This window comes from Brachycentrus maculatus, unplaced genomic scaffold, assembly GCF_059751285.1.
Source record: "Brachycentrus maculatus isolate JH-2025_06_01 unplaced genomic scaffold, ASM5975128v1 h1tg000299l, whole genome shotgun sequence".
Taxonomy (NCBI): Eukaryota; Metazoa; Arthropoda; class Insecta; order Trichoptera; family Brachycentridae; genus Brachycentrus; species Brachycentrus maculatus.
This window is the reverse complement of record NW_028281050.1, coordinates 698,653-723,475: the sequence shown is the minus strand read 5'-3', so window position 1 is coordinate 723,475 and position 24,823 is coordinate 698,653. Positions and strand designations below refer to the sequence as shown.

Genomic DNA, 24,823 nt, shown 5'->3' with positions numbered 1-24,823 from the left:
AATTTTCCCTTTGCTCTCTATTTTCACAATAATTACTTCGATGTTGTGTAAACTTTTGATGTGAGTGGTCGCACTGGATTTGCAATAAATAATTGTCGATCCGATATGTTTTTTCTCTTACGAAACTTGATGACGATCCAAAATAATGATGACAACTAGATACCTAATACATTTTGAAATGTGTTCCAGTATTGTCAATTCAATACCAATGAAATTGGGTTTTTTTCGCAATCATATTGTAGTTTCTTCACGGCCTTGCATCATTTACATTTTTTTTCTATTTTAACCATTTTAATATCTTGATAATGTTACCTGTAATATCAACATCTAATCAGCTGTATCTCCATTATTGATTTTTGAATTAGTTATATTCTGACAAAAATTAAGAAACAGAGGCTATTTTTTTCGCTTTCTACTAGATACATATAGTCATTATCACCTTATAATGACCAAATTAGGATTGTCTTATACCTATTCAATTCCAAAAGAAAGCGGTGTATCCACTTTCGATTTCTGCGCCGCGTGCTCGCCATACTAAATCCAATATGAAATATCGGGTTGCCAGTACTACCGACTCGAAATTCCGGTTTGGCGGGAGTTTTTAATATCTTTTTTTTTTCTCCAGCGCCGCACGAAGATTCCAGATGCAATTTAAAGTTGGCAAAAATTTAAAAATACCTACATAAATAAGAAAATATCAAAACGAATTTGTAAATACCATATTAGTGATACGAACACACATTTTGTTTTAAAATAAACGTATTGAAAAAAAAGTAATTCTAGTAGTTATTCATAAGTGGACTACATATGAATGAAATGAAAAATGAAATGGACTACATATGACGGGTGTAGAATCAAAACTCACTAACTCCATTACAAATGAAAAATGAGATAAATATCTATTACCATTTTGGTAGTATTGATATAGTATGTATAGTTTAAAAAAAAAGTGTTATTTATTTTTCAATATTAAGATTATTCAATATGAAAAATCAGATAAATATGTATTACTATTTTGGTAGTATTAATATATGTATAATATAAATAATAAGTGTTATTTATTTTTCAATATTAAGATTATTTAATATGAAAAATCAGATAAATATATATTACTATTTTGGTAGTATTAATATATGTATAATATTAATAATAAGTGTTATTTATTTTTCAATATTAAGATTATTCTATTGCTTAAATATAATTATTATAAAAAAAGAAATTTTCTCGACTTCTAATTTCATGTCGGGTGCGTTTGTAAATTTTAATTTTATACCCCTCATATATCCGTAATTAATTTACATGAGCCAAAATTCATAACTTTCTTTGAGACAAATTTAAATATTTATTTGAGTAAAACATGCTTAAAAATAGGAAATTATGGACTACACACAGGTAAAATGGGCAAGCATTTTTATTATATTATCTTACCAGTCGATTATTCAAGGTATACTCTACATGTGGTCAACACCTTGCAATAATAAGCGATAACAGTAAAGTTATCGTCTTGTAAAAATTTAAATAAGATAAATAACTAGAAATTTAAAGGTTAATTTGAGAAACTATAACCAATAATTAAGGGGAGAACATAATACTGTAAAAATAATTATTAAAGATCACACCATCTGACTATTAAAGAATACCCCATCATTTTTAAAACGAAAAATTTCAAACTCGAGACACATAATCGCACACATCACCGCAAAATTTGAATGATTAATTTATCCTCGGAAGCCCGGGGTGAGTACGCTAGGTACATTTCAAATTCCAAGTATTTACTTCCAAGAATTAGGTAAACGTGAACAGATGACGCAAAGTGAATGATGAACGATAAGGAGTGTGTTACAAGTTTTATTGGCTAGCTATCAATAAAATTGAACCAGTTCCACTAAATCCTGCATGTATCGAAAACGAACTTTTGGCTAGCTATATTTCGTTTCGGAATCTCCGTGCGTCGCGTTTGTTTTATTATTTATTCTACCCGCGTGTATTGTACGCGGCCCAATCCTTTTTTCACTCCAACCCACAGTTTTTTTAACGTTTAATTATTCAACTTACCTCGCTTGATTAAATTCTGGCAAATTGCTTCTATTTTTTATACATTTTTATTCCTTCGCAGTAATGAATTTTAACAATTTATAGTATTCATGTTCCCTGCTTAGTTTTTTTTAATAAACGTGATGGCAATTTGACCAGTCTTAGGTCTCAGGTCCAACCTTAGTTAACATATTCAACGTATAAAATAAAAACTTTTTTGTTATTATAATCGATCATATTTTCATATCGCTTAAGAAGATATTTGTTTAGATGGTAAATTACATGTATTCTTATAATGTACTTGAAATTTAATAAAAGATTGCTATAAAAAGAATGCAGCATAAATTCTACTACTGCCTACTTCCTTAATTGTGATCCCCTTACACAATTTTCTCAAAATATTCGTTGTAAAATCTAAAATTACACGTTTTTTGCAAATAATTTGGTTAAATAATAATAAATAATAAATTTGGATAGTTAATATAGCGCCATTTTCATGAAATACTGTATTTGCATGTATTTTTATATTATAAACATAATTACTTTTACTTAGTAACTGACTTAGGTTTATTAAATGATGATACTTCAGATTTAGAGATAAATTTTAAAGTGTTTAATCATGCTATTTTTTAAAAGTAAAATGGCGACATGGAAATGGCCATCTGTTATTATTATTACGCACACTTACTATCTATAACGATTGTGGATTATTTTCTCTCTCAAAAATACTCGCCTTTTCCCATGCGACACTTCCGATGCTCACTCGTTTTTCCGGCAGTTGAAAGTTTCGGAAATAAACCGTTTAGCGCCGATTCGGCGCGCTATTTTAGAGGGGCGATATTGCTTCCCGGATCACTTTATTACTCTTGCAGACCTACCCACCCACTACCTATTACCCTTTGTATTCCACCGAGTATCTGGGTCAGTCCCTAACACGAAATACTTTCCGCATACCTACATGATGCAAATATCTATCTATCTCTCCATACAGGCTGTTCCTCGGTGTACGGTGTTCCTTAACTACGACTTGATGAAATTAACAAAAATACTTTAAAAAGTCCAACGCCTCCTTGGGTGTTATCGGTAATGATTTATCAGCACACTTAATTTTGTAAAAATAAATATCAATTATAATCGCTGTGTTAAAAATACCTACCAACAAAACAAAATCACTCAAAATATCATTATCTATAGATTCGGTGTCACTATCTAAAGATTCGGGTGAAGATTTCACCTATCTAAAAATCCAATAAGGGTTGATGATTAATTTTAGTTTTAATTGGTTAATATCACTATTTCTTGAAATCTATTGTGGCACATGTTTCGATGCATTCCGAATAATTTTCAATCACCGTATGTGAATCTAAGTCTAAATCATCCTTCAACGTCCCCAGGACACAACCCTAAAATTTAGACTAATCTTCACATTCACATTTATCACTATGGCAGCACCGCAATGCTTCCATCACACTCTAACAAACTTATCTGTAGATCAGCATCAAATCTCATACGTCCTGTAAAAAACGCCTTTTTCATATTTCGAATAATCGAGATTAGCTGTTTACTTATTTCAATAATACTGATAGGAATAACTGAAAGTTTACTGTCAAAAAGTTCGGTATTTTTTATAACTAGAGTGTCTTTTCCCAGTCTGGACAACATCAACAAGACACTGAAATTAATGTATGTAAGAGGGGATAGAATGCAACCACCGACCGACTGAACTACGTTTACTGCGTCAAAGGGCTTTGAAGGGGATGGTCTAACGACATTATCAATCAGCAAGAGCGTACACTCTACACGCTGTATTGTTTTAGGGGGGCGTATTTCGGTTGTTTAGGGGGAATGGGTTAATTAAGTTGGCTGGAAGTGACCAAAAATCATCAATTTGATGGCACTACTATTATAGATAAGCGCCCAGTACATTGGATGTATAAAGAATAATATAAACCAATTTTAGCTGTTGGGTCAAGTATTTTATCATGCCAAGTCCTCGGTCCTCTGCTTCTATTTTACAACTACATTTGCCTCATAAATTTAATTTACTCTTCCTTCCTTCCTTATCCTTTTATTCCACGTGTCCAAACCACATCAATACAACTTCCTTAATTTAATTGACAGTGCTTATCGTAGTCTTTCATTTTATCCTTATTTCACTATTCAAGTATTAATCATGCATCGTTTTGCCTCAAGTTTGTTTGAATGTTTGCATTTCGACTGCTTTCAGTCCGCTCCCATCCTTCTTTTTCCAGCTTTGTGCTTCACTTCCATACATAAGAGTTGGTCCAAGGACATCAGCCACAATGACACATAGGGGAAGTTAACCAGATATCATTGCATTCCTGTTTGATCCATTTTTGAGAATTTCTCATTTGAAACCCCATAGTTTCCACCCCTTCGTATCCACACTATTATAAACTCTAACGGAAGGCTTCCAGAATCGTACCAATCATTCCCTTTCCATCTGCTACGTCATACTCGGTCACTATTCAGTGCTTTTGTCGTGCTTTGTAAAGAAGAAAAGCTGCATTATGTTGGCATTTGGAAGAAAGCTTAAAGGTTTTATTTCCAAAAGTAGAAAAAACCTTTAGAAAGTTTGCGGCATTGAAGCGAAATCAACTCAGTGTTTTCAGCTGAAAATGGGTCGGAAGATTTTTGTAATTCCTAGATTTCAGTTCCGACTTCTCATTTACGTTATTTGTTTCAATGTTGTCGAAGGCTCTCGACACAAATTGACTCAAGTTTTCAAATTAGGGTATTCGTTTTAAAAAGTTTAAAATCTATGCACTCATAATTTTTCAACAGAAGGTGATCGAAACAATATATTTTTGTAATACTTTTATTTTGTATGTTTTAAAAAAATATGTTTATTTCAGTTTATTACATTAAATTATTCTGTGTTTATTATGGATAAATGTTTTTTTAAAGTTTTTTTTAAATTATATTTTTAGGCTTGGAAGGATACAAAGTATATTTTTTTCGTTATTATTAACATTGTACTATTAATAACGTTACTAATGATATAACATAAAGTACGTTTACGTTTGACTTTTTCGTTTAAATACATAATTTTGCAAAATTACAGTCCGGTTCATGGAATGATTTTCTTTTAAAAAAAAAATCAAATGATATCACTTTTAAAAACACTTTTTCAAGTGAACATAATATCAACTTAAAAATATTATATTTCGAAATACTTACACAAAACTTTTATCGTTGTATTTGTGGCTTTTTTTTATTGTCAGGTCACAAAAAGTACACGCTTCACTTCACATAATTTGTCATTCCTAGGTTTTATTCTTTGTACCCGTCATCAATCATAGGATTAAGAGGGCAGCCTAGCCAATGTTTTTTGTCTCAAAATATGTTATATTCAGAATATACCGTTTTGTTAATTTTTCTCGCGATGGTCCGAAAGATAACCTCTAATAATGGTGTATTAAAAAAATATGGATTTTCTATAAATTTCTACAAATATTATCTCGTAGTCGGTTACAGTGAATTATGAGGATAACCAAAATAAAATCTAACTTGGACGAAAGTTTCTAGCTAGCGTTATTATCCATTCCAGTTACAATAGCTTGATAATTCATATACGGCGGTATTGCTGTAAAAGTTTGTTATAATAACGAAAAATCGTTTTAAAAATCTAGCCAGTTTAACTGGGTAGTTTTTTTTAATGGATTTTTCGTTATAACAACAAACTTTTACAGAAAAATTAATTACCCACGTATATGAATTTTGAAGTTATTGTCACTAGAATGATAATAGCGCTAACTAGAAACTTTCGTCTAACTTAGATTTTATTTTGGTTATCCTTATAATTCAAATGTAAATTTTCCAGTCTTCGTAAACTAATCCTTTTGAGTAACAATGATGACGACAATAATAATAACTAGTTACGACAAATGTCTTTGTTATAATATATAATTAGGTTATAAACCTTGAAGGTGATGTGGTATTAACTCTGCTGGTTTGGAATATTTGTAACATAAGACAAATTAGTCACTTTGTTGACCCAGAACTATTGTATAATTATTATCACGTTTTGAAAATAACAATATGCTTAAGGACATGGTAACAATTCTGCGAATCGGAGTCATTCGGTGACCACTCACATTGGTGCATCATGACTTCTCTCGCGATGATTCATCGATCAGGAATGTGCACTTAAACCAATATAAATAATATTATAGTACACATAATCGATTGACAAAAATAACGTTCAATCAAAGAAATGTTTTTTTTTATTATCCTTTATACTATAAAGTTACGAGTATTTTGCAATAGCATTATATCGATCGAAACGATAATTACATACCTTCACGCATAGCACTCTAATCAACAGCGGCCACTCAATTAAAGGAGTAATCTGTTCAGAAATTTGTTATCTTTTTGTTTATGAAATATATCGGAATCTCGAATTACGAACTTAATTCGTCCATACAATCGTTCGTATCCAGAGGCGTTCGTATTCCGAGGTACCACTGTATTTTTCATCTTCATAATACGCACAACATTTTTACTAATTAAAATGTGAAATTACTACCATTGCGAGTTTAAAGAAAATGTATATGGCACCCTACAAAATATTGTTATTTCCTTTCACGGCTCCGGAGTTCACTGTTGGAGAGGTTTTACTACTTCTGGCAAACAAATTTCTGTTTCATGTGCAAGACTTGAAGTTATACGTTATCTGAACGATAGATAAAATATCTATAGCTTCGAATAAAAAACTGCTACCTCCCTAAGATTTGTAGGGAGGAAACCTTTTCTATAAGAAACATCTTAATTATAATTAATTCATGTATTAATTTTAAATCAAACACAGAATTTTTGAGTCTACTAAGTTGTATTTTATTAACAAAAAACACGAAAAAAAACGAATTCGTTTGATAATGCCCTAACAAGGCGAAACAATTGTCACAACATATTTTTTATGTGTTTTTTGTTAGTAAAATACAACTTAGTAGACTCAAAAAAATTGTGATTGATTTAAAATTAATATATAAATTAAATTCGAGTTCTACAAATTAAACGCCAAATCAATAAATAAATATAATCAATTGAACTTTTGGTCCCATGGTTAGTGTCGTGTCTCTATATTTCACCCCAATATGTCATAAATATGTTATCAAATACAACCCCCTTAAACAGCCTAAGGGAGTTAGCAGTTTTGCAATTTGAACGAGCAATATGGTAGATAAGTATTATACGGATCCATTTTGCCAGCTATAAATATTAATATAATATATTATGATTGTAATTTAGACCTAACAGAAGTCGGAAGTCAACATTGGATTTAAATACACATTTTCCGGAATCATCTACCATATTTCGGATTTTCTTCCAAACGGAAGTAACGATCGTGTTCCGCAAAGCTGACACCCGTACGCTTGTATCCGGTCACTCCGTAAGCTGAAAATCCATGTGTAAACAAATAAAACGGTTATATTCCCATGTTTCATAACAGTCCAGAAGCGCCCTAAACATACTCGATTTTAAAAATAAACCTATTTGATATATTACATCTTTAAAATGCGTAGAATATTGACAGTTAGTGTTCACGTCAAAAGCGAATTTACGACACTGTCTATACGTTTTTCGACTGTTTTTTTTTTAAATATTAAATTAATATTTTTTTAAACTGATTTAGCATATATTTATTATCATCTCACTGTTGAGTTTTCGGGCTCTAGTTTTATTTTTCTTCTGAGTTTCATTAATTTTATAGCTTTCTTCCAAAAGTCTTTCAAAGTATTTTCCATTTGCCGTAAATTAATTTATAAAATGGAATATCACTAAATTGCTGATGTAAATATTAATTGCATAAGTAACTAAATGTAGATTTTATTATTTATTGATTCGGCATTAACTTTGTGGAATGACATGATTATTTTATTAAAATTAAACACTTGAATAATCCACTTTGTCGAGTTTTATTTTTATTTACGACTAGTTTCGAAAACGACAATTGTTTTCATCCTCTGGTACAAATTAAAACTGTTTTAATTTGTACCAGAAGATGAAAACAATTGTCGTTTTCGAAACTAGTCGTAAATAAAAATAAAACTCGATAAAGTGGATTATTCAAGCGTTTAATTTTAATAAAATGTAGATTTTCATTATTTGAACGTCAGCCTATACTTTCGTAATTTTCGTATCTCTTTTCGACTGACGTACCGCATTAGGTGCTTTACCGACACCCTTCAGTTACAGATGAGGCATATTCCATAATTATATTGTACATAAAATGATCCTTGTGAATTATTAAGATGTTTAAATGGCGGAGTCAAGTGGTCAGGTGACCCTAATTGACTCAATCAGAAGCCGGGGGGAGTGAGCCGTTTCGTATGTAAATTTACCAGAGGTCAATTATTTACTGCATTTCTTCATTTCACTCCATGTGTTCTTCTTCTTCCGATAACTTCTTCTTCTTTGATATTTGTATCTAAATAAATAAAAAATGTTAATGAATTACAATTGGATGGAATAGGATAGATAGTTGTATGTAATATTATTTATTTAATGTTACCTGAAGCATAGGACTGATCACCTTCGCTTCATGTTTTAACGATCAAGATAACACTGCGTTTATATGATGCAGTGCCCTATACACCATCGGGTGCGGGTGAGGGTTTTATGAATAAATGAAATATAATATGAGGCCTAGTATAAGAGTAAAGGTGTTTTTTTTACTCTTATACTAGGCCTGTTCAAGTAATACGTAGACTTACGTCATAAAACAAAATTTACTATGTACAAAATGTACAAAAATGTACCACCTCCCCGACGCACACGCTTATCTCGAGGGTGTTTCCACTTTTGGAAACAGTCCTGAAACGTTTCTTTTGTGATGTCCTTCAGCTCCTTCGTCACATTTGCCTTAATCTTGGGAATCGTTTCAAATCTTCTTCCCTCTAAAGGTCTTTTGAGTTTGGGGAACAAGAATAAGTCAGAAGGAGTGAGATCACGTGTGTAGGGTGGGTGGGGAAGAACCGTGATCCTGTGTTTGGCCAAAAACTCACGAGTTTTGAAACCTGAATGGGTTAAAGCTGATAAATTTTAACAAAATCATTAGTTAATTTTACGCATTAGCAACAGTAAATTATTTCGAATCAATCGCCTAAAAGGTCTTTCATAATTTAAGAATATCGTTGTAAATGTATTGAATATTTTTATACGCGTTTTTTTACTATTCTTGTTTAAAAACGTTAATTTTAACGCCAGACCTTCTGAAACCCGAATCAATTAATGATTTTTTTAAATTGTTTTACTCGTAGTTTAATTTAACATTTAAAATACTCCCAATTTGTTCCCCTCTCTTTTATGTAAAATGAACATGAAGTAGGATTTACGCTACTAACAGGTTATGTTCTTGATAAATAATGCATAAAGATCTACCGTAATTCGATATTAATTTCCCTACTTAATGTGAACCATGAAACATGTGTGCGCATATTAAGTGCAGCGTCGTGATTAGCACGCTTGTACGAGCACCGGTTAAGGTGACTGGACTGCGAAATTGTAAAGCAATGCACTCTGCTGTGATATATGCGAGTGCCAGTCTATAAGTACGGCCATTATACCATCGTACTAAGCACAAATGGGGTATCTACGAGTATTTTCCAAGCGTTGAGTCATTCAAATTTAACTCTACCCGATTGCAACAATTTGTTCTCTACAATATATACCAATAATGTTATATACTTTTGGGTTAGAAATCCATTAGGTCTGTTGTTTAAAATTGGTTAGCGAATAATTTTTAAAAAACGAAGAAAAAAAAACTTATCTCTGTTATATCACGCATCTCGATCTGTCATTATACCATACATTTTAAAAAAATTTAACCTACATATCGCGTGCGTTTGACATTTTTGGAGTGTAAAACAATATTTTTTCGTTGAATATGTGTCAGAAAACTGAAAACGTTAATTAAATATAAATTATTTCCACTAACAACAAAAATCAACTAAGAAAGTGCCGTTTCTTCGCAAACGAAAGTATAGATCAAATGCGTAAATTATGTAGGTTATCCTAATTTCTATTGACTATCGTTGATTTAGCTAAGCATGACATATTGTATTAATATTGATTTTAAGCACATGAGACGACATAGAGAGACGATTATTTACTAGGAAAAATATGGTTTTATTAATAGTTGGACGAGGATAGAAAACAGAGAATTATTTATTTATATTTAATTATTTATTTTTAGAGAATTATAACTTTTTTTATTGTGGACTTTCGTTAAAAGTACTCAAACTTTAAACGTATTTATAGGATCAGAAAATTAGATTACGAAACTGCTAACTCACAAAGAAACCTCGGGAAGACGTTTTGCACTCTAAACTTTTCTTTTGTGATTTATTTGTTATTTTTGAAATGTGACCGTGGTGGATCATAAACAAAAAATTATTGTAAAACTGGAATTTTACACGGTTTTTATTACAGATTTATGACATTTTCGGAACACAAAATGATAAAAGTTTGAACTTTACAGCGCTGAGTTCTAAGGTTACTCAAGGTCCCGAAGGCCATGATATTTCTATCGAATATTACTAAAAGTGTTTAACGTTTTTAAATACAATTCATAAAGGGATATTCAGTGTTCTTGTCAAAAGGTTTATCTTATAAAGAAAAATACATAAAAATAAGATTTATAATTTATATTTGTAGCACTAACTTTGTGATTCTCCATTTTATAATTAAAATGTTAGTGTGTTTTAAAATCACGATAAATATTTTAATTTTAACATAATTTTAATGTCTACCGGTTTTGAAGCTAACCGCTTCTTTATCAAGACTGATTAATACTAAAACACTATCTACTAGTAGACAGTGTTTTAGTATTAATAAGATTTACTACATCCTCGTCCTCTTTATCCTGCCATCAACAAGTCAAAACCACAAATTTTCTAGTAAATTACCTTCGCTGTCCCTCATGTGCTTAAAAATCAATATATACGCAACCCGTTTCATACTGTTATCGAAATTTTCAATGAAAATAATATGACTTTATAAAAACCTCATCATTTTTGCAAGTTGTCTGTGCTTTAATTAAAGGAACGTCACTCAGACAGTTATTTTTGGTTGTTAGTAAGAATAATTTACATACATTTTTTTTATTCCTGACCGATATTTCATAAAACTACCGTTTTAATCCATGAAAATTCAAACTCATCATTACTGTTCTAAAAAAGCGAAAATTTAAGGCATTAAATATCCAAATAGTTTTAGAATTTTTTATTTATCATCTTTAAAATCCAAATATACGAAATCATCTGTCACAAAATCTGCCATATTTCCCCCTAATTAATGTTCTGTATTCGGAGGCTTGTTAAATTCCTAACAAAGACATTGTTTTAACTTAGAAAATCTTTAAGATATAATTTTTCATTGCAATTTTAACATTAGCAGGAGAGAACTGCAGCATAATTGGCATTGTTTGAAGATAAATTGACCTCCAAACTCGCTAAATTCTCGCTTCAACTTTGTTCAATGTATTCGGAGCCGACACAATGTTTTCAGTTGAATTGCGAATGCCTTAGTCCAAACTACAGACATTAAATTTAATAGTTTCTCGATATTGCTGTATTTAACTCTACACTCAAAATTCTTATTCAAAGTATGCTAAAATAACTAGGTACTGGCAGTGACTGCTCACAGTTTTATAGATTTTTTTTATTATTATTTTCTACATTGTATGACATATCGCTCACTCTTTTCAACAACGTCATATATCAATGAAACTTGATTTTTCAGGAGATCTTTTTTAAAGTTTAAAAATATAATAAAATGTTTTATATGTATTTCAAGCCACGTATTGAACTTTATACTTTGCAAGATGATATTTTTAGCTAAAACCTGAATGTTTTTTCTCCATTTGTAAAATATTTAGTATATTTAAAAAAATAATTAAACGATACCTTTTCTTCAAAATGCAAAAACAACACTTTCTGCCCTGTAGCGGGTAAATATTAAGTTAAAAATATGCCTCTTTTGATGAGATGTACCTAGTACCTTTTCTGGGCATTCCGAAAACATGAACTGAAAATTGACGATTTTTGATTTATGACGTTCTTGAAAGGAGTGAGCGATATGTTCGAGTAAATTTTGACTTTCATCTGACGGTTTTCAACCACAGAGAATTGATGTGACATTTGGATATTTACGATTTTTTTCTTCATTTTCCACATAATTTTTCTTATCAGTAGATCACATTGTAATTCACCTTTTCACATGATTTCTGTGATTTTACATACTTTATATACATAACCCATTTTGATAATTTGTTATTTAAACCCTTATGTCTTTGATATAGCCTTATGGCCGTGTTTACACGTTTTAATGATTATATACATGTTTTTATGATTATATTAATTAAAACAATTGAATCTTGAATCTTGAAATAACCACAATTTGGATTTTTTCGTTTGTTATTCAAAAAACAAATCATTGAGTACTTATTGCCTCATCCTACAGACACATGAAACTTCTGAAACACCCGACGCGGTGTTTGATAGTACATAGATACACGTGTATCAGTCCAACATCTCGTAATTAAATCATTATCTTTTTTTTATCTCCGTCGTGTTATTTTCTTTTTCCTATTCTTGCATTCATACTGTTTTCTCACTACTCTAGATAAGTATTTTCCTAGATATGTATCTCTAGTTTTAAGAGGAGAGTACGCATTTTAAATCAATATTTATTTTATACAATTTATATGAATCTTGAGATATTCAATTTATATTTTTTAAAAGAATCCAAGGCTAAGAAAAGCATTATCGATAATTTTTTTTAAAAAAAGGGTGTTGAGATGGTTTGGACATGTGGAACAAATAAGTGAGGAAAGAACGGTAAAACAAATATATGAAGCGAATGTAGTTGGAAAAGGGAGCAGAGGAAGGCCGAGAAAAACTTGGCATGATCAGGTATGTCAAATACTTAAAAGTGGCCAGGTTAGGAGTCGAAATAATCGGCGGAGATGTATGAAAGTGGAAGAAGCGAAGAGAGTTTGCCAAGACAGAGTGGTGTGGCGTTCTATTCTCTCTGCCTACCCCTACGTGGAAGCGGCGTGATGGTTCCTGTTCCTTTCCTATTTGTTTATTTCACGCGTGATATTCGCTGATCCCTCGGGTTATCAATGTTTACGTTTATTTTTCCAAGGGGATGTTTAGTTTCCGAAATTTTACAGTTTGTATTTGTTTGTACATTTCATTGGCCGGTTGTTTTTCAGAGGGGGATTTATACTTTGCTAAATTTTGCCTTCTTTGCTTTGCGATTTCTATTTCGAAGGGCTTATATTTGTTGACCCGAAGGACTCACTTTTAGCTTGGTTTTCCTTGTTCGGGCTGGAATGCCACTGGGGAAATTTGCCCAGCTTATTTTTTCGATCGGATAACTGCTCTAATGCATTATTTTTCCAATGCATTCCTGTGACTTCGTGTGTAAATCGACTGCCCTGTTTACTGTTATTTATTGCTTGTGACTAGACCCGTTAATACACTCAAAACAAACGGAATATGCAAATAGGTGAAGTGTTGCACTTTAATTTTTGCTTGTTTCCGCCGATGCATTTAATAAGTCAATTTCAGGTAGGTACTATCTCTAGTCTATGGGGCACAGTGCATAAACCATACAGAAGCTATTTAAGTAACACCGTATAACTGTGACTGATAATATATTAATTACTAAGAGATAATTCATTACTGAAATACTCGTAAAACGCAATTACGCAATTACTGGCCAGTCGCTGTGTAATTTGTCTACATCTCACCAATAGATGTCTCTAGTGAAGTTCTAGTGATTCAAGAACAAGGTTTCTAAATTGGTTCATATATATTGAACTTCCGAGAATTTGAGTAGTGTGGTTGTCAATAATGGGTAGAATTGGTGAATGTTACACGTGTGTAAAGTGATCACTTAAACCAGCCTATGACGGTCGTCAGCCCCGCAAATGCCCAGACTTCCATATTCTTCTTCATCTTTGATGAGATGTCAAAAAATAGTAAAAAGTCGAGACCGAAATCTTTATTTTTTATGTCTATAAATTTTCGAACCAGTTTATTTCTTTTGACATATTTTGTTTGTAATTTCGACCTGAATTCTCATAAATCGAAAATTTTATTTTTACATGTAAAATAAAAGCGATTTTATTTTCATAAGGTTAAAAATGTTCGACCTTATAACGAAAAGCCTCATCTTCTTCTCTTCTGTACAATCCTTATTCCTCTGTACATTCAAAATAGACGAAGAAATTTTTTATAGTATATTACCATCGGTCAGCACCTTGTGTGCTTACAAACCGAAGCCAACGTATCTTTTTCGAAAGTTGAAAGAAATTTTCAAACATGATTTATGAGTGCTAACCTGTTAGAAAAATTGCTAAAATCAATTTCAGGTTCAAGATTAGTCACTTTATGTTCAGATCTTGAATTATTGTAGTTTCTTTAAAATGTTAAAATGAAAAGTTATGATGCATACATCGTAAAAAAAAAATCCACCCTAATTATTGTTTTAATTATTGGTATGACCATTAATTTATTTTTCTACCGTTTTTTTATGAAAAAGTGTTATTTTACTCTCTCAATAGATCAATTTTTTTATTTATTTACCTAACGTCCAAGTGACTCTAGCTACGGCTTATGCAACACCCCTTATCGTGACCCTACTCTGGCTTCAACTTTTTAGGTTTCATAGCCTCTGCCTACTCGTGAGTGGATTTACTCTTTATGTTTAAAGTTACTATAATTTCATGCAATTCATGAGTGAAAGTTCTAGGCAAAACATTTTTTAAATGTTTTTATTTATTTATTATCAGTTATAAAACTACTTCAATTTCAGTCTATTTCTGTAAGCCTAAGCGGCTCATTATTAAAAATAGGTGTCAAATTGTGGTAGAGTGGGTTCGAACCCAGAAACTCTGACTAGAGTCCGCGACACTAATCACGACCCGACATATTGCCAAATTGCCAACCACCACACAACGTACACGAAATATGACAACCTGAAAGGTGATTTTCAAATAATTAATACAAATAACAAGACAATGATGCGTTTCTAAAAAAATCGTTATTTTAAACATTAATCGTTTATCTTAATTCATGACTTTGCCCATATATCTCGATATCCCACCCCTGTTCATAATTCCTCCCTTCCAATTTGTCATACTCCGCCTCCCCAAGCAACCCACTACCGGCTGACCCGCATAAATTTACGAAATGTGATTTGATTCGATCTCCGGGCACGACTCGCGATCGACAGCGCTAATAAAAGCTTCGAAAATGAATACATACTGCCGTCAATTGACTTTATTTACAATGTTCCCAAATACAAGGTCGCGTTTGATGTTCGAGAATAAACCATTACGGGCCAGAATGTACGTTCGAAAAATGGTAAATCAACGTACCTAATACGTTTTATGTCGAATATCATAATTCGCATTGAAATATAATTTTACCAAACGAAGAAAATCAATATTATTTATTAACAAGTTTTGAGTGTGTCCAAATACTTGTTCACATATCTGGATTATCTCCAATTATAGGTGTTATTTATCTTATTATTTTTTGACATCTCGACACAGATGAAGAAGAATATGGAAATCTGCCCAGACTTATATATATATATATAGGGTCCGCCATCTAAAGTTTTTTTTTTCAACTAGTGCTTATTTCGTGAATGGTAACACTTAGCTCATGTCTGATTTGACAGATAATTAGTTTTATCCTTCCGCTGAGCGAATATGGTTGTGTATACGCTTGAACAACGCTGGAAAATATTGCGACATTACTTTGAAAATCATGGTAATGTTGCAGAATGTGTGCGAAAATTGCGTACGGTTTTTGGAAGAAGAGAAGCACCGTCAGCTCCGTATGTTCGTTATCTTGTGAAAAAAGTGAAAGAAACTGGCATCCTCATCGATAAACCAAAGCGTGAAAAGCCAAAAACAGTGCGTACACCCGAGAATATCGATGTTGTGGCAGAAAGTGTGCGTGAAGCGCCATCAACATCAATTCACCGTCGTTCTCAACAATTGAACATTTCGGAGACATCATTGAGACGAATTTTGCATAAAGACCTTGGTATGACGCCATACAAAGTCCAATTGGTTCAGGAGTTGAAGCCAACTGACCATCCAATGCGTTTTCGCTTCGCTGAGTGGGCCTGCGATCGACTTACAGAAGATGCCGATTTTGCCAAAAAAATCATCTTTTCGGATGAAGCTCATTTTGATCTTGGCGGGTATGTAAACAAGCAAAATTGTCGTATTTGGGGCACAGAAAACCCGCACGCATACATTGAAAAGCCGGTACACCCAAAACGAGTCACTGTTTGGTGCGGATTTTGGTCCAGAGGCATAATTGGGCCATTTTTCTTTGAAAATGAGCAAGGAGTGGCCGTTACAGTCAATGGCGATCGTTATCGGGCCATGTTGAACGGATTTTTGTTCACAAAAATTGAAGAGGAGGATATTGGCAACATTTGGTTTCAACAGGACGGCGCTACGTGCCACACAGCCGAAGCTAGTTAGTTTTTTTTTTATAGCATTTTCAAAAAAAAAAAGTTATTTGGCGGACCCTTTATATATATATATATAAATATATAAATATATATATATATATATATATATATATATATATATATATATATATATATATATATATATATATATATATATATATATATATATATATATATATATATATATATATATATATATATATATATATATATATATATATATATATATATATATATATATATATATATATATATATATATATATATATATATATATATATATATATATATATATATATATATATATATATATATATATATATATATATATATATATATATATATATATATATATATATATATATATATATATATATATATATATATATATATATATATATATATATATATATATATATATATATATATATATATATATATATATATATATATATATATATATATATATATATATATATATATATATATTACACTATGCATAATACACTATTATATCGATGTATTAGTGGCTTTTATTGGTCATTCGAGCCCGTGGGAAGTGACAATTGACAGATATTCGGGCGGTGAACTAACACAGTGATAGAACACGTATTGTACATAGTATCACATTATAACAGTCCTCTTCTTCTAACTCTTATCCGCACCCAATGGTGCACAGGGCACTGCATCGTATTGACGAACTGTGATCTTGATCCTTACTTACTATGAGGGCTTACATTACAAGTTAAACACTCCTGCGCTTCAGGGACCAGTCCAGTGTAATATTAAATAAATATTAGACCGTGAAATCATTATTATTTATTTACACTCCCTGGGGAATCGAACCCGGGACCTCCAGCATGGTAGCTAAACACGCTAACCATTACACCACAGAGGCAGACAAATAACAGTAGCCATTAAAATCACTTATTTTTAAAAAATAACATTATTATAAAATAACACATTCGAGACCATGATAACAAAATATGAATTATGAAAAGTTTGTGAAATTAACTCTTAAGCGGAGAAAACCCAGATTTGTGGACAAGTATTTGGACACAATTAAAAAAATACCATTTTTCATGTATTAAATATTAAAAACCATTCACTGATTTTTGCAGTCTACTAAATTGTATTTTATTATTAAAAATACATAAAAATAAAAATTGTGACGATTGTTTTGCCTTTTTTTGCCATTTTCAAACTACTGTGCTGCCATAAAGCGAAACTATTGTCATAAAATTTATTTGTGTTTTTAATAATAAAATGCAATTAGAAAAATCAGTGTTTGGTTTTTAAAATTCAATATATAAATTAAAATGGAGTTCTACGAGTGAAACTCGAAATCTGTAAATACTATTTTTATTTTTAAATGTCGAGAATTCGCCGGGCACGGCGCCATTTTGTTTTCTCGGCGTTTTAGCCCGTTTGCGCGACACATTTTCCGCGGGAAATCGCGCAAAGGGCGCCAGAGCATAATGACCCCTCGCGCAATGTAGGTTAAGTGCTCGGCTCGCTTGCCTAGACGCCCGGAGAACCTTAGTTTTATTACTAACTTGGGCCTACTGAGGGCCCTCGAGGCTCTCCCCCCTCCCCTCACTGGTCCTTCAAGCACTCGAGTGCTAAAGTGATTATTTTACCTTTTCGCATTGTTTGCGTAATTTATATTGGATAAAGACATTTATATAGAAAGGTTTATAGGTAGGTAGTGGTGCCTAAAAATCTATTGCTACGTACATTAAAAAAAACTGTTGATGATTAACGAATTTTTAATTTTCATAAAATTACCTCTTTGTGCGATTTTATCACAATATGTATTATGTTTATTTTACAAAAATTCTTTATTTTTTCATCAAGGCCTTACTCTCAATAATATAATTCATTACCGTCCGGCTGCGCAGAGAACCGGTCGCCAAGAACATATATTAGTTTTTTTTTTAGCATTTATATTGATTTTTTTTTAAACTTCTTACCATTCAATAACTCTTCTTTTTAAAACCATATATTTATTTTAAAGTAGAAATATTTAGTAAATCGATTTAATTGTGATGTGTCTTTTTTAAGAACATATATTAGATATTTTTTTATAGCATTGAATTTTTTTACTATTCAATGATTACAGTGATTAAAGAAAACACTTCGTTTTTTACCACTTGAGTTTTATTATACAGACCTGAATGATGGAAGTTTAACTTCTGAAACATGTAGTCTATAATAAAACTCAAGTGGTAAAAAACGAAGTGTTTTCTTTAATCATTGTAACATGTCTTACCACAAAGTTAATGCCGAAACAATAAATAAAATATTCTTACTATTCAATAACTCTTCTTTTTAAAACCACATATTTATTTTAAAGTAGAAATATTTAGTAAATCGATTTAAATGTGATGTAGCTAAAAGATTTTTTCCTTTTATTCCAGTGCCGTAGGAAAAACATGTCTACTCATCAGCTACACAACCAACGCCTTCCCTGGAGAATACATACCCACAGTGTAAGTTGGATTTTATTCTAAAATAAAATAAACAGATTTTATATTTATTTTAGTTATATTTACTTATATCCATATTACTACTTATATCCTTATTACTACATACTATATAATCATATAGATGTAGAAGTTTTTGGGACATTTAAATAGAGTATCTCCGTTTATCTTTTTTGATGTTATTATTGAGTTTATCATCTTTACAATTCATTATTTCTGTAGCATCGACTTTTCCTAAGTTTTTATTTTAATTCTTACTAGAGCTTATAATTTTTTTAAGATCATTCATTCTCGGCTTAATTCTTTATAGAGTTTATTCAGAATATTCATCTGTAGACAACATATTTTGACTTTATTCATTCAAAGAGTATAGTTTACAGTCTGTTCACAGTTATTTTACCTCTATTTTAATTTTTTTTTTATTTATTTGGCAATATAAATATGTAAAAAAAATAAAAAAAAATAAAATAAAAAAACTAGAGGTAAAATAACTGAACAGACTGTAGGGTTCATTATTTTTTCAGTAGATTTGCATCTTCACATAGTTTTCCAGTTCTTTCAAATGTTTATTATTTCTTTAGTGTTTTAGATATTTCTATTACTATTAATCTTTTTGCTGGTTTATTTATGTGTAGTCTATATTCGCCCACAAAGTGTAGGGATTGGTGCATTTGACTACCATGCTGGAGGTCCTGTGTTTCGATTGCGATTTGCGATTCCCAGTGGGGTTTTTTTTTCACTGTAATACTTATTTAACATTACCCTGGACTGGTACCTTAAGCGCAGTACTGATCACCTCGTCTTAATATGATTAAAAATCACATTAACATTACATCAATTTGACGCAGTGCCCTATGCACCACTCGGTGTGGTCGAGGGTCAGTAGTAGTAATTGTCTATATTCTATGTTTTGTTCATCGACAGTTGAATATTTGATTATTTAGAGTAGAATATTTCCAATTTTCCCATATTCTTTGTAGACTGGAGTTTATTTTATTGTGAATTCATTCATTCATTCATTCAAACCCTTATCCGCACCCCCAATGGTGCATAGGGCACTGCATCATATAAACGCAGTGTTATCTTGATCATTAACATGAAGGAAAGGTGATCAGCCCTCCGCTTCAGATACCAGTGCAGGGTAATATTGAATAAATATTGGAGTGAAAAAATCACTTATATTTATTTGACCCTCCCTGGGAATCGAACCCGGGATTTCCAGTACGGTAGCCGAGCGTGCTGATCATTACACTACGTAGGTGGATCCATTACTCCCATAAATTTTCATTCTAATTTTGAAGGTTTTTGGTTTCTACCTCAAATGCGTGTTTTTAACTATGGTCAATTTTTTCCAGATTCGACAACTATTCAGCCAATGTAATGGTGGATGGGAAACCTATAAACCTGGGGCTGTGGGATACGGCGGGACAAGAAGACTACGACAGGCTCCGCCCTCTCTCCTACCCGCAGACCGATGTGTTCCTCATCTGCTTCTCGCTTGTCAACCCCGCCTCCTTTGAGAATGTGAGGGCGAAGGTAAGTTGTCGCAAAGCATTCAGATGATGAAAATTTTCTGTGAATCTTTTTTACATTAACAAGTCTGCAGGCCAAATATTTTTAGAAATAACTTCCATGAGGATGGCAACGGGTGCGTTCTTAACCACTTAATGCTAGGGTTTTTTTTTAAAAAAAGTGTATAAACATCAGGTTTTTATTAAACGTTTTATTCAAAGTTTATCCACTTTTAATAAAATATAATAATTTAACCCTTAGAGTGCGAACCGTCGATAGATCGACTCTATTAATGCGTATAAAGTGCGGAGCGTCGGAATACCGACTATTGCACAATTTGATTTAGGTATTGACCTATACGGACGTGTCTTAGTGTGCGCATGTATAACGTTTTTAATAAGTTAAAAATATTTATAAATAACCATTAAAAATTATTTTGCTGTGAATTTAACATCGATTTTGTATTTTTTAAGTAAAAGTTTGTATTTCTACCTACAAAATGTCAAATTCGTCAAGTAGTGATGATGAAAAGCAATTAGCAATTTATGCAAAATATGTGAAAATAAGCTCAGCACTATAAGGGTTAAGCATATTTAATTTAAAATTACATCTTCAATAATATGTACTAATTCGTCGTCAAAAATAATCGAAAAATTCTTAATTGAAAAGCATTTACAACATTTTGAGTGTGTCCAAATACTTGTTCACAAAATCTGGATTATCTCCAATTACAGGAGTTATTTTCATATTATTTTTTGACATCTCATCAAAGATGAAGAAGAATATGGAAGTCTGGGCATTTGGGTCGTCAGCCCCGTAAATGCCCAGACTTCCATATTCTTCTTCATCTTTGATGAGATGTCAAAAAATAATATGAAAATAACTCCTGTAATTGGAGATAATCCAGATTTTGTGAACAAGTATTTGGACACACTCAAAATGTTGTAAATAAATTATCTGGTCAAATTATAAGCTTAAATAATATAAATGAAAATGGTATTTTCTGGCGTTTCTCATGTGTGTGATTATAATCCAGGATTTGGACCTCACATACTAATATAAGAGTTTCTGCTTAGTAAAAAGCTTCTTTACATCTCACCAATAGATGTCTTTAGTGAAGTTCTTGTGATTCAAGAACAAGGTTTCTAAATTGGTTTATATATAAAGAACTTCCAAGAATTTGAGTAGTGTGGTTGTCAATAATGGGTAGAATTGGTGAATGTTACACGTGTGTAAAGTGATCACTTAAACCAGCCGATGACGGTCGTCAGCCCCGTAAATGCCCAGACTTCCATATTCTTCTTCATCTTTGATGAGATGTCAAAAAATAATATGAATAGCATTTAATGCATGAGCGTGACCCGTTTAAAGGTATGAAGTGTTTTTTCGTAAAACGTTTTAAAAGTGTCATTTTCATACGGTTGGTAGAGAGTGAAAGAAACTTAAAAGTGTTCTATTTAATACTCCTTATCATTCATCGTTCACTTTGTGTTATATTACCATACCACAAAGTTAACAATGCTTTTAATGTACAAAATAGCGTTCTATTTGCTTACTTTTGGTAATGCAAGAGGGACGCCAAAAAACATTGTAGGGATTGGAATTGGGTTTGCGGTTACTTGTGATTAGTATACTGAAAGTCGGGCGCCAGACTGTCTGAGTATAATTGGGGTCGGGTTGATGAAAAAACCGCCTGCAAATAATGTGTTAAAATAAAATCTTGTAATATTTATTATGCCCGTTCCAATTTGATGTATGGATGTGAAACTTTAAAACAATGCTAGCTTTTATAATGAATTAAATTGAAGTATAATTTATATTTAAAGCACTAACTTTCTGATTTTCCATTTTATAATTAAAACGTTAATAGAAACCAAAAACCTTCAAAATTAGAATGAAAATTTATGGGATTAATGGGTCCGCCTCCGTAGTGTAATGGTCAGCACGCACGGCTACCGTTCTGGAGGTCCCGGGTTCGATTCCCAAGGGGGGTAAAATAAATATAAGTGATTTTTTCACTGTAATATTTATTCAATATTACCACGGACTGGTACCTGAAGCGGAGGGCTGATCACCTTTTCTTCATGTGTAAAAAAAATATCAAGATAACACTGCGTTTATATGACACAGTGCCCTATGCACCATTGGGGTGCGGATAAGGGTTTTATAATAATTAAAACGTAACTTTGTTTTAAAATCACTATAAATATTTTATTAATCTTTAATTAAAATGTCTACCGGTTAGCTTCGAAACCGGTAGACATTATAATTAAAGAATAATAAAATATTTATAGTGATTTTAAAACAAAGATACATTTTAATTATAAATTAAAGTCTTTAATTAAAAATAATCCCATTTACTAATAATATGAGAATTTTCAAAATTTAAATATCACTATATAACGAAAAAACAAATATTTATTCTAAAAATGTTTGGGTTCAACTCACTGACAAAATCGTAAAATAAATAAATGAGCATCTAAGTTCCAGTATTGAATTGTTATTGAAAATGTGTACTATGCAAAAAGGACAAGGCAAATCTCTGTATGGACATTGGTTTGCATTTTGTAAAAGGGAAGACCTTGGGCACCCAGTTATCAGTATAGCAGTTGCTGTTTAATATTCCTACAGCAAGTCTAGCAAATTTAAAAGGATAACCTGTTTGTACCTGCTTTAAGATTTTATTTATTTGTTTTTAATTATAGCGGAATCCGCTTATAGTGACTGGATACCAATCAGATTGACACAAAAATCGACAATTATTTTAAGTTTGGACATTCGACTTATCATGTAACATAAAAATTGAAAATGATTCTTATCTGGTATCGAAAAGAGAAAAAATTATCCTTTTTGTAATGAGTAATATCTGTTTCTAGTGGTATCCAGAGGTCAGGCATCACTGTCCTTCGACGCCCATCATCCTGGTAGGAACTAAGCTGGATCTGCGCGAGGACAAGGACACTATTGAGAAGTTAAAGGACAAGAAGCTGGCGCCCATCACATACCCTCAGGTACGTACATGCAAGTTGATAGAAGAAGAAAGAGGGATTTTAGTTGGTATACCGTCCTTGCCAGTGTATTACCAAAACAATTTTGTCAAACAATTGTTCCCATATACTTTTTTGACTAATAAATAATGACTTTTTTTGCAGTCTGCAATATTTAAGTGACTACAATCTAGCCTTTTTTTACATGGGAATGGATTATTTCAGACGGGAGGAATATCTAATTTAACATACTCAACCTATAAAGGACTGTGTTAGACTCGTTTTGTGTTTATAACAGCCGATATAATCAATATTTTTTTCATCATTTTCATTTGCAAAATTCTCCTTCGTAAAAATGTTGTTTTCGTAAGTTGGCAACGAATGACGTCGCAGAAACGAATCCACACTACTACTGTTACAGCTCTATAAAGCAGATGCATAAAGGGATACGCCCCATAACACACCCGATGACGTCAAATTTGATGACGTATAGTGGTGTCCGTTTTTTGTTTTATTAAAATATCTAATGTTTAACCTTCATATCTCCCTTATTTATCTACAGATTTCAATAAGAATCGTACCAATAGTCTTGTGATTTTTCAAATAAATTTATTAGCCAATAATAACACATGAGAAAAATCCATTTGCATTATTATATACCTTGCTTATTATGTACAAGGTTTATACATCATTTAGTGGATTTTTGTTTCTTCTAACAAAAATAAATAAATTGTATCGGGAACGGGAGGGATAATCTAGTGTGGGCCAGTCGGGAACTTCTCAGCATTTGCTCATTGCTGGAAGGAAACCACTTAAAACTTCTCAGGAGAAGCCGGACTGTTGACTGTCGTCAACAGACCTTCTGTTCCACTAGAAGAGGGTTCGGCATTTTGTGTCCTAGCCTAGTTTATGGTACCAATGTCCTCCACTATTTTTATCATGTATGATACCACCCATAAACTTTTGTACTCATATAAACTTTTGTAAGTTAGACACTGCTGTTATGTACAAGTCTCTCGGAGAAAATTGCTTGTCTTATAACTCGATAAATACTTGAGTTGTTTGTGGTCCACCGCTAATATCATTAACTCATTGAATTGACGATGCAGGGTTTGTCAATGGCGAAGGAGATCGGAGCGGTGAAGTACCTGGAGTGCTCGGCGCTGACGCAGAAGGGGCTGAAGACGGTGTTCGACGAGGCCATCCGGGCCGTGCTGTGCCCAGTTCTGCAGATTAAACCCAAGCGGAAGTGTGTGCTACTGTAGTGTACGCGGG

General features: G+C 32.0%; 1 protein-coding gene across 1 annotated transcript in view; it reads left to right on the top strand.

Annotated features, from left to right (window-relative positions):
- Positions 1-24,823, top strand: part of Rac1 (ras-related protein Rac1) — a 54,310-nt gene that overhangs the window by 24,899 nt on the left and 4,588 nt on the right. Inside the window, exons 2-5 of the mRNA XM_088267580.1 lie at positions 18,984-19,055; positions 20,405-20,585; positions 23,438-23,572; positions 24,658-24,822. Of these exons, the coding sequence (XP_088123706.1) occupies positions 18,984-19,055; positions 20,405-20,585; positions 23,438-23,572; positions 24,658-24,813 (544 nt within the window). The 3' untranslated portion in view covers positions 24,814-24,822. The remainder of the gene's footprint in view (positions 1-18,983; positions 19,056-20,404; positions 20,586-23,437; positions 23,573-24,657; position 24,823) is intronic.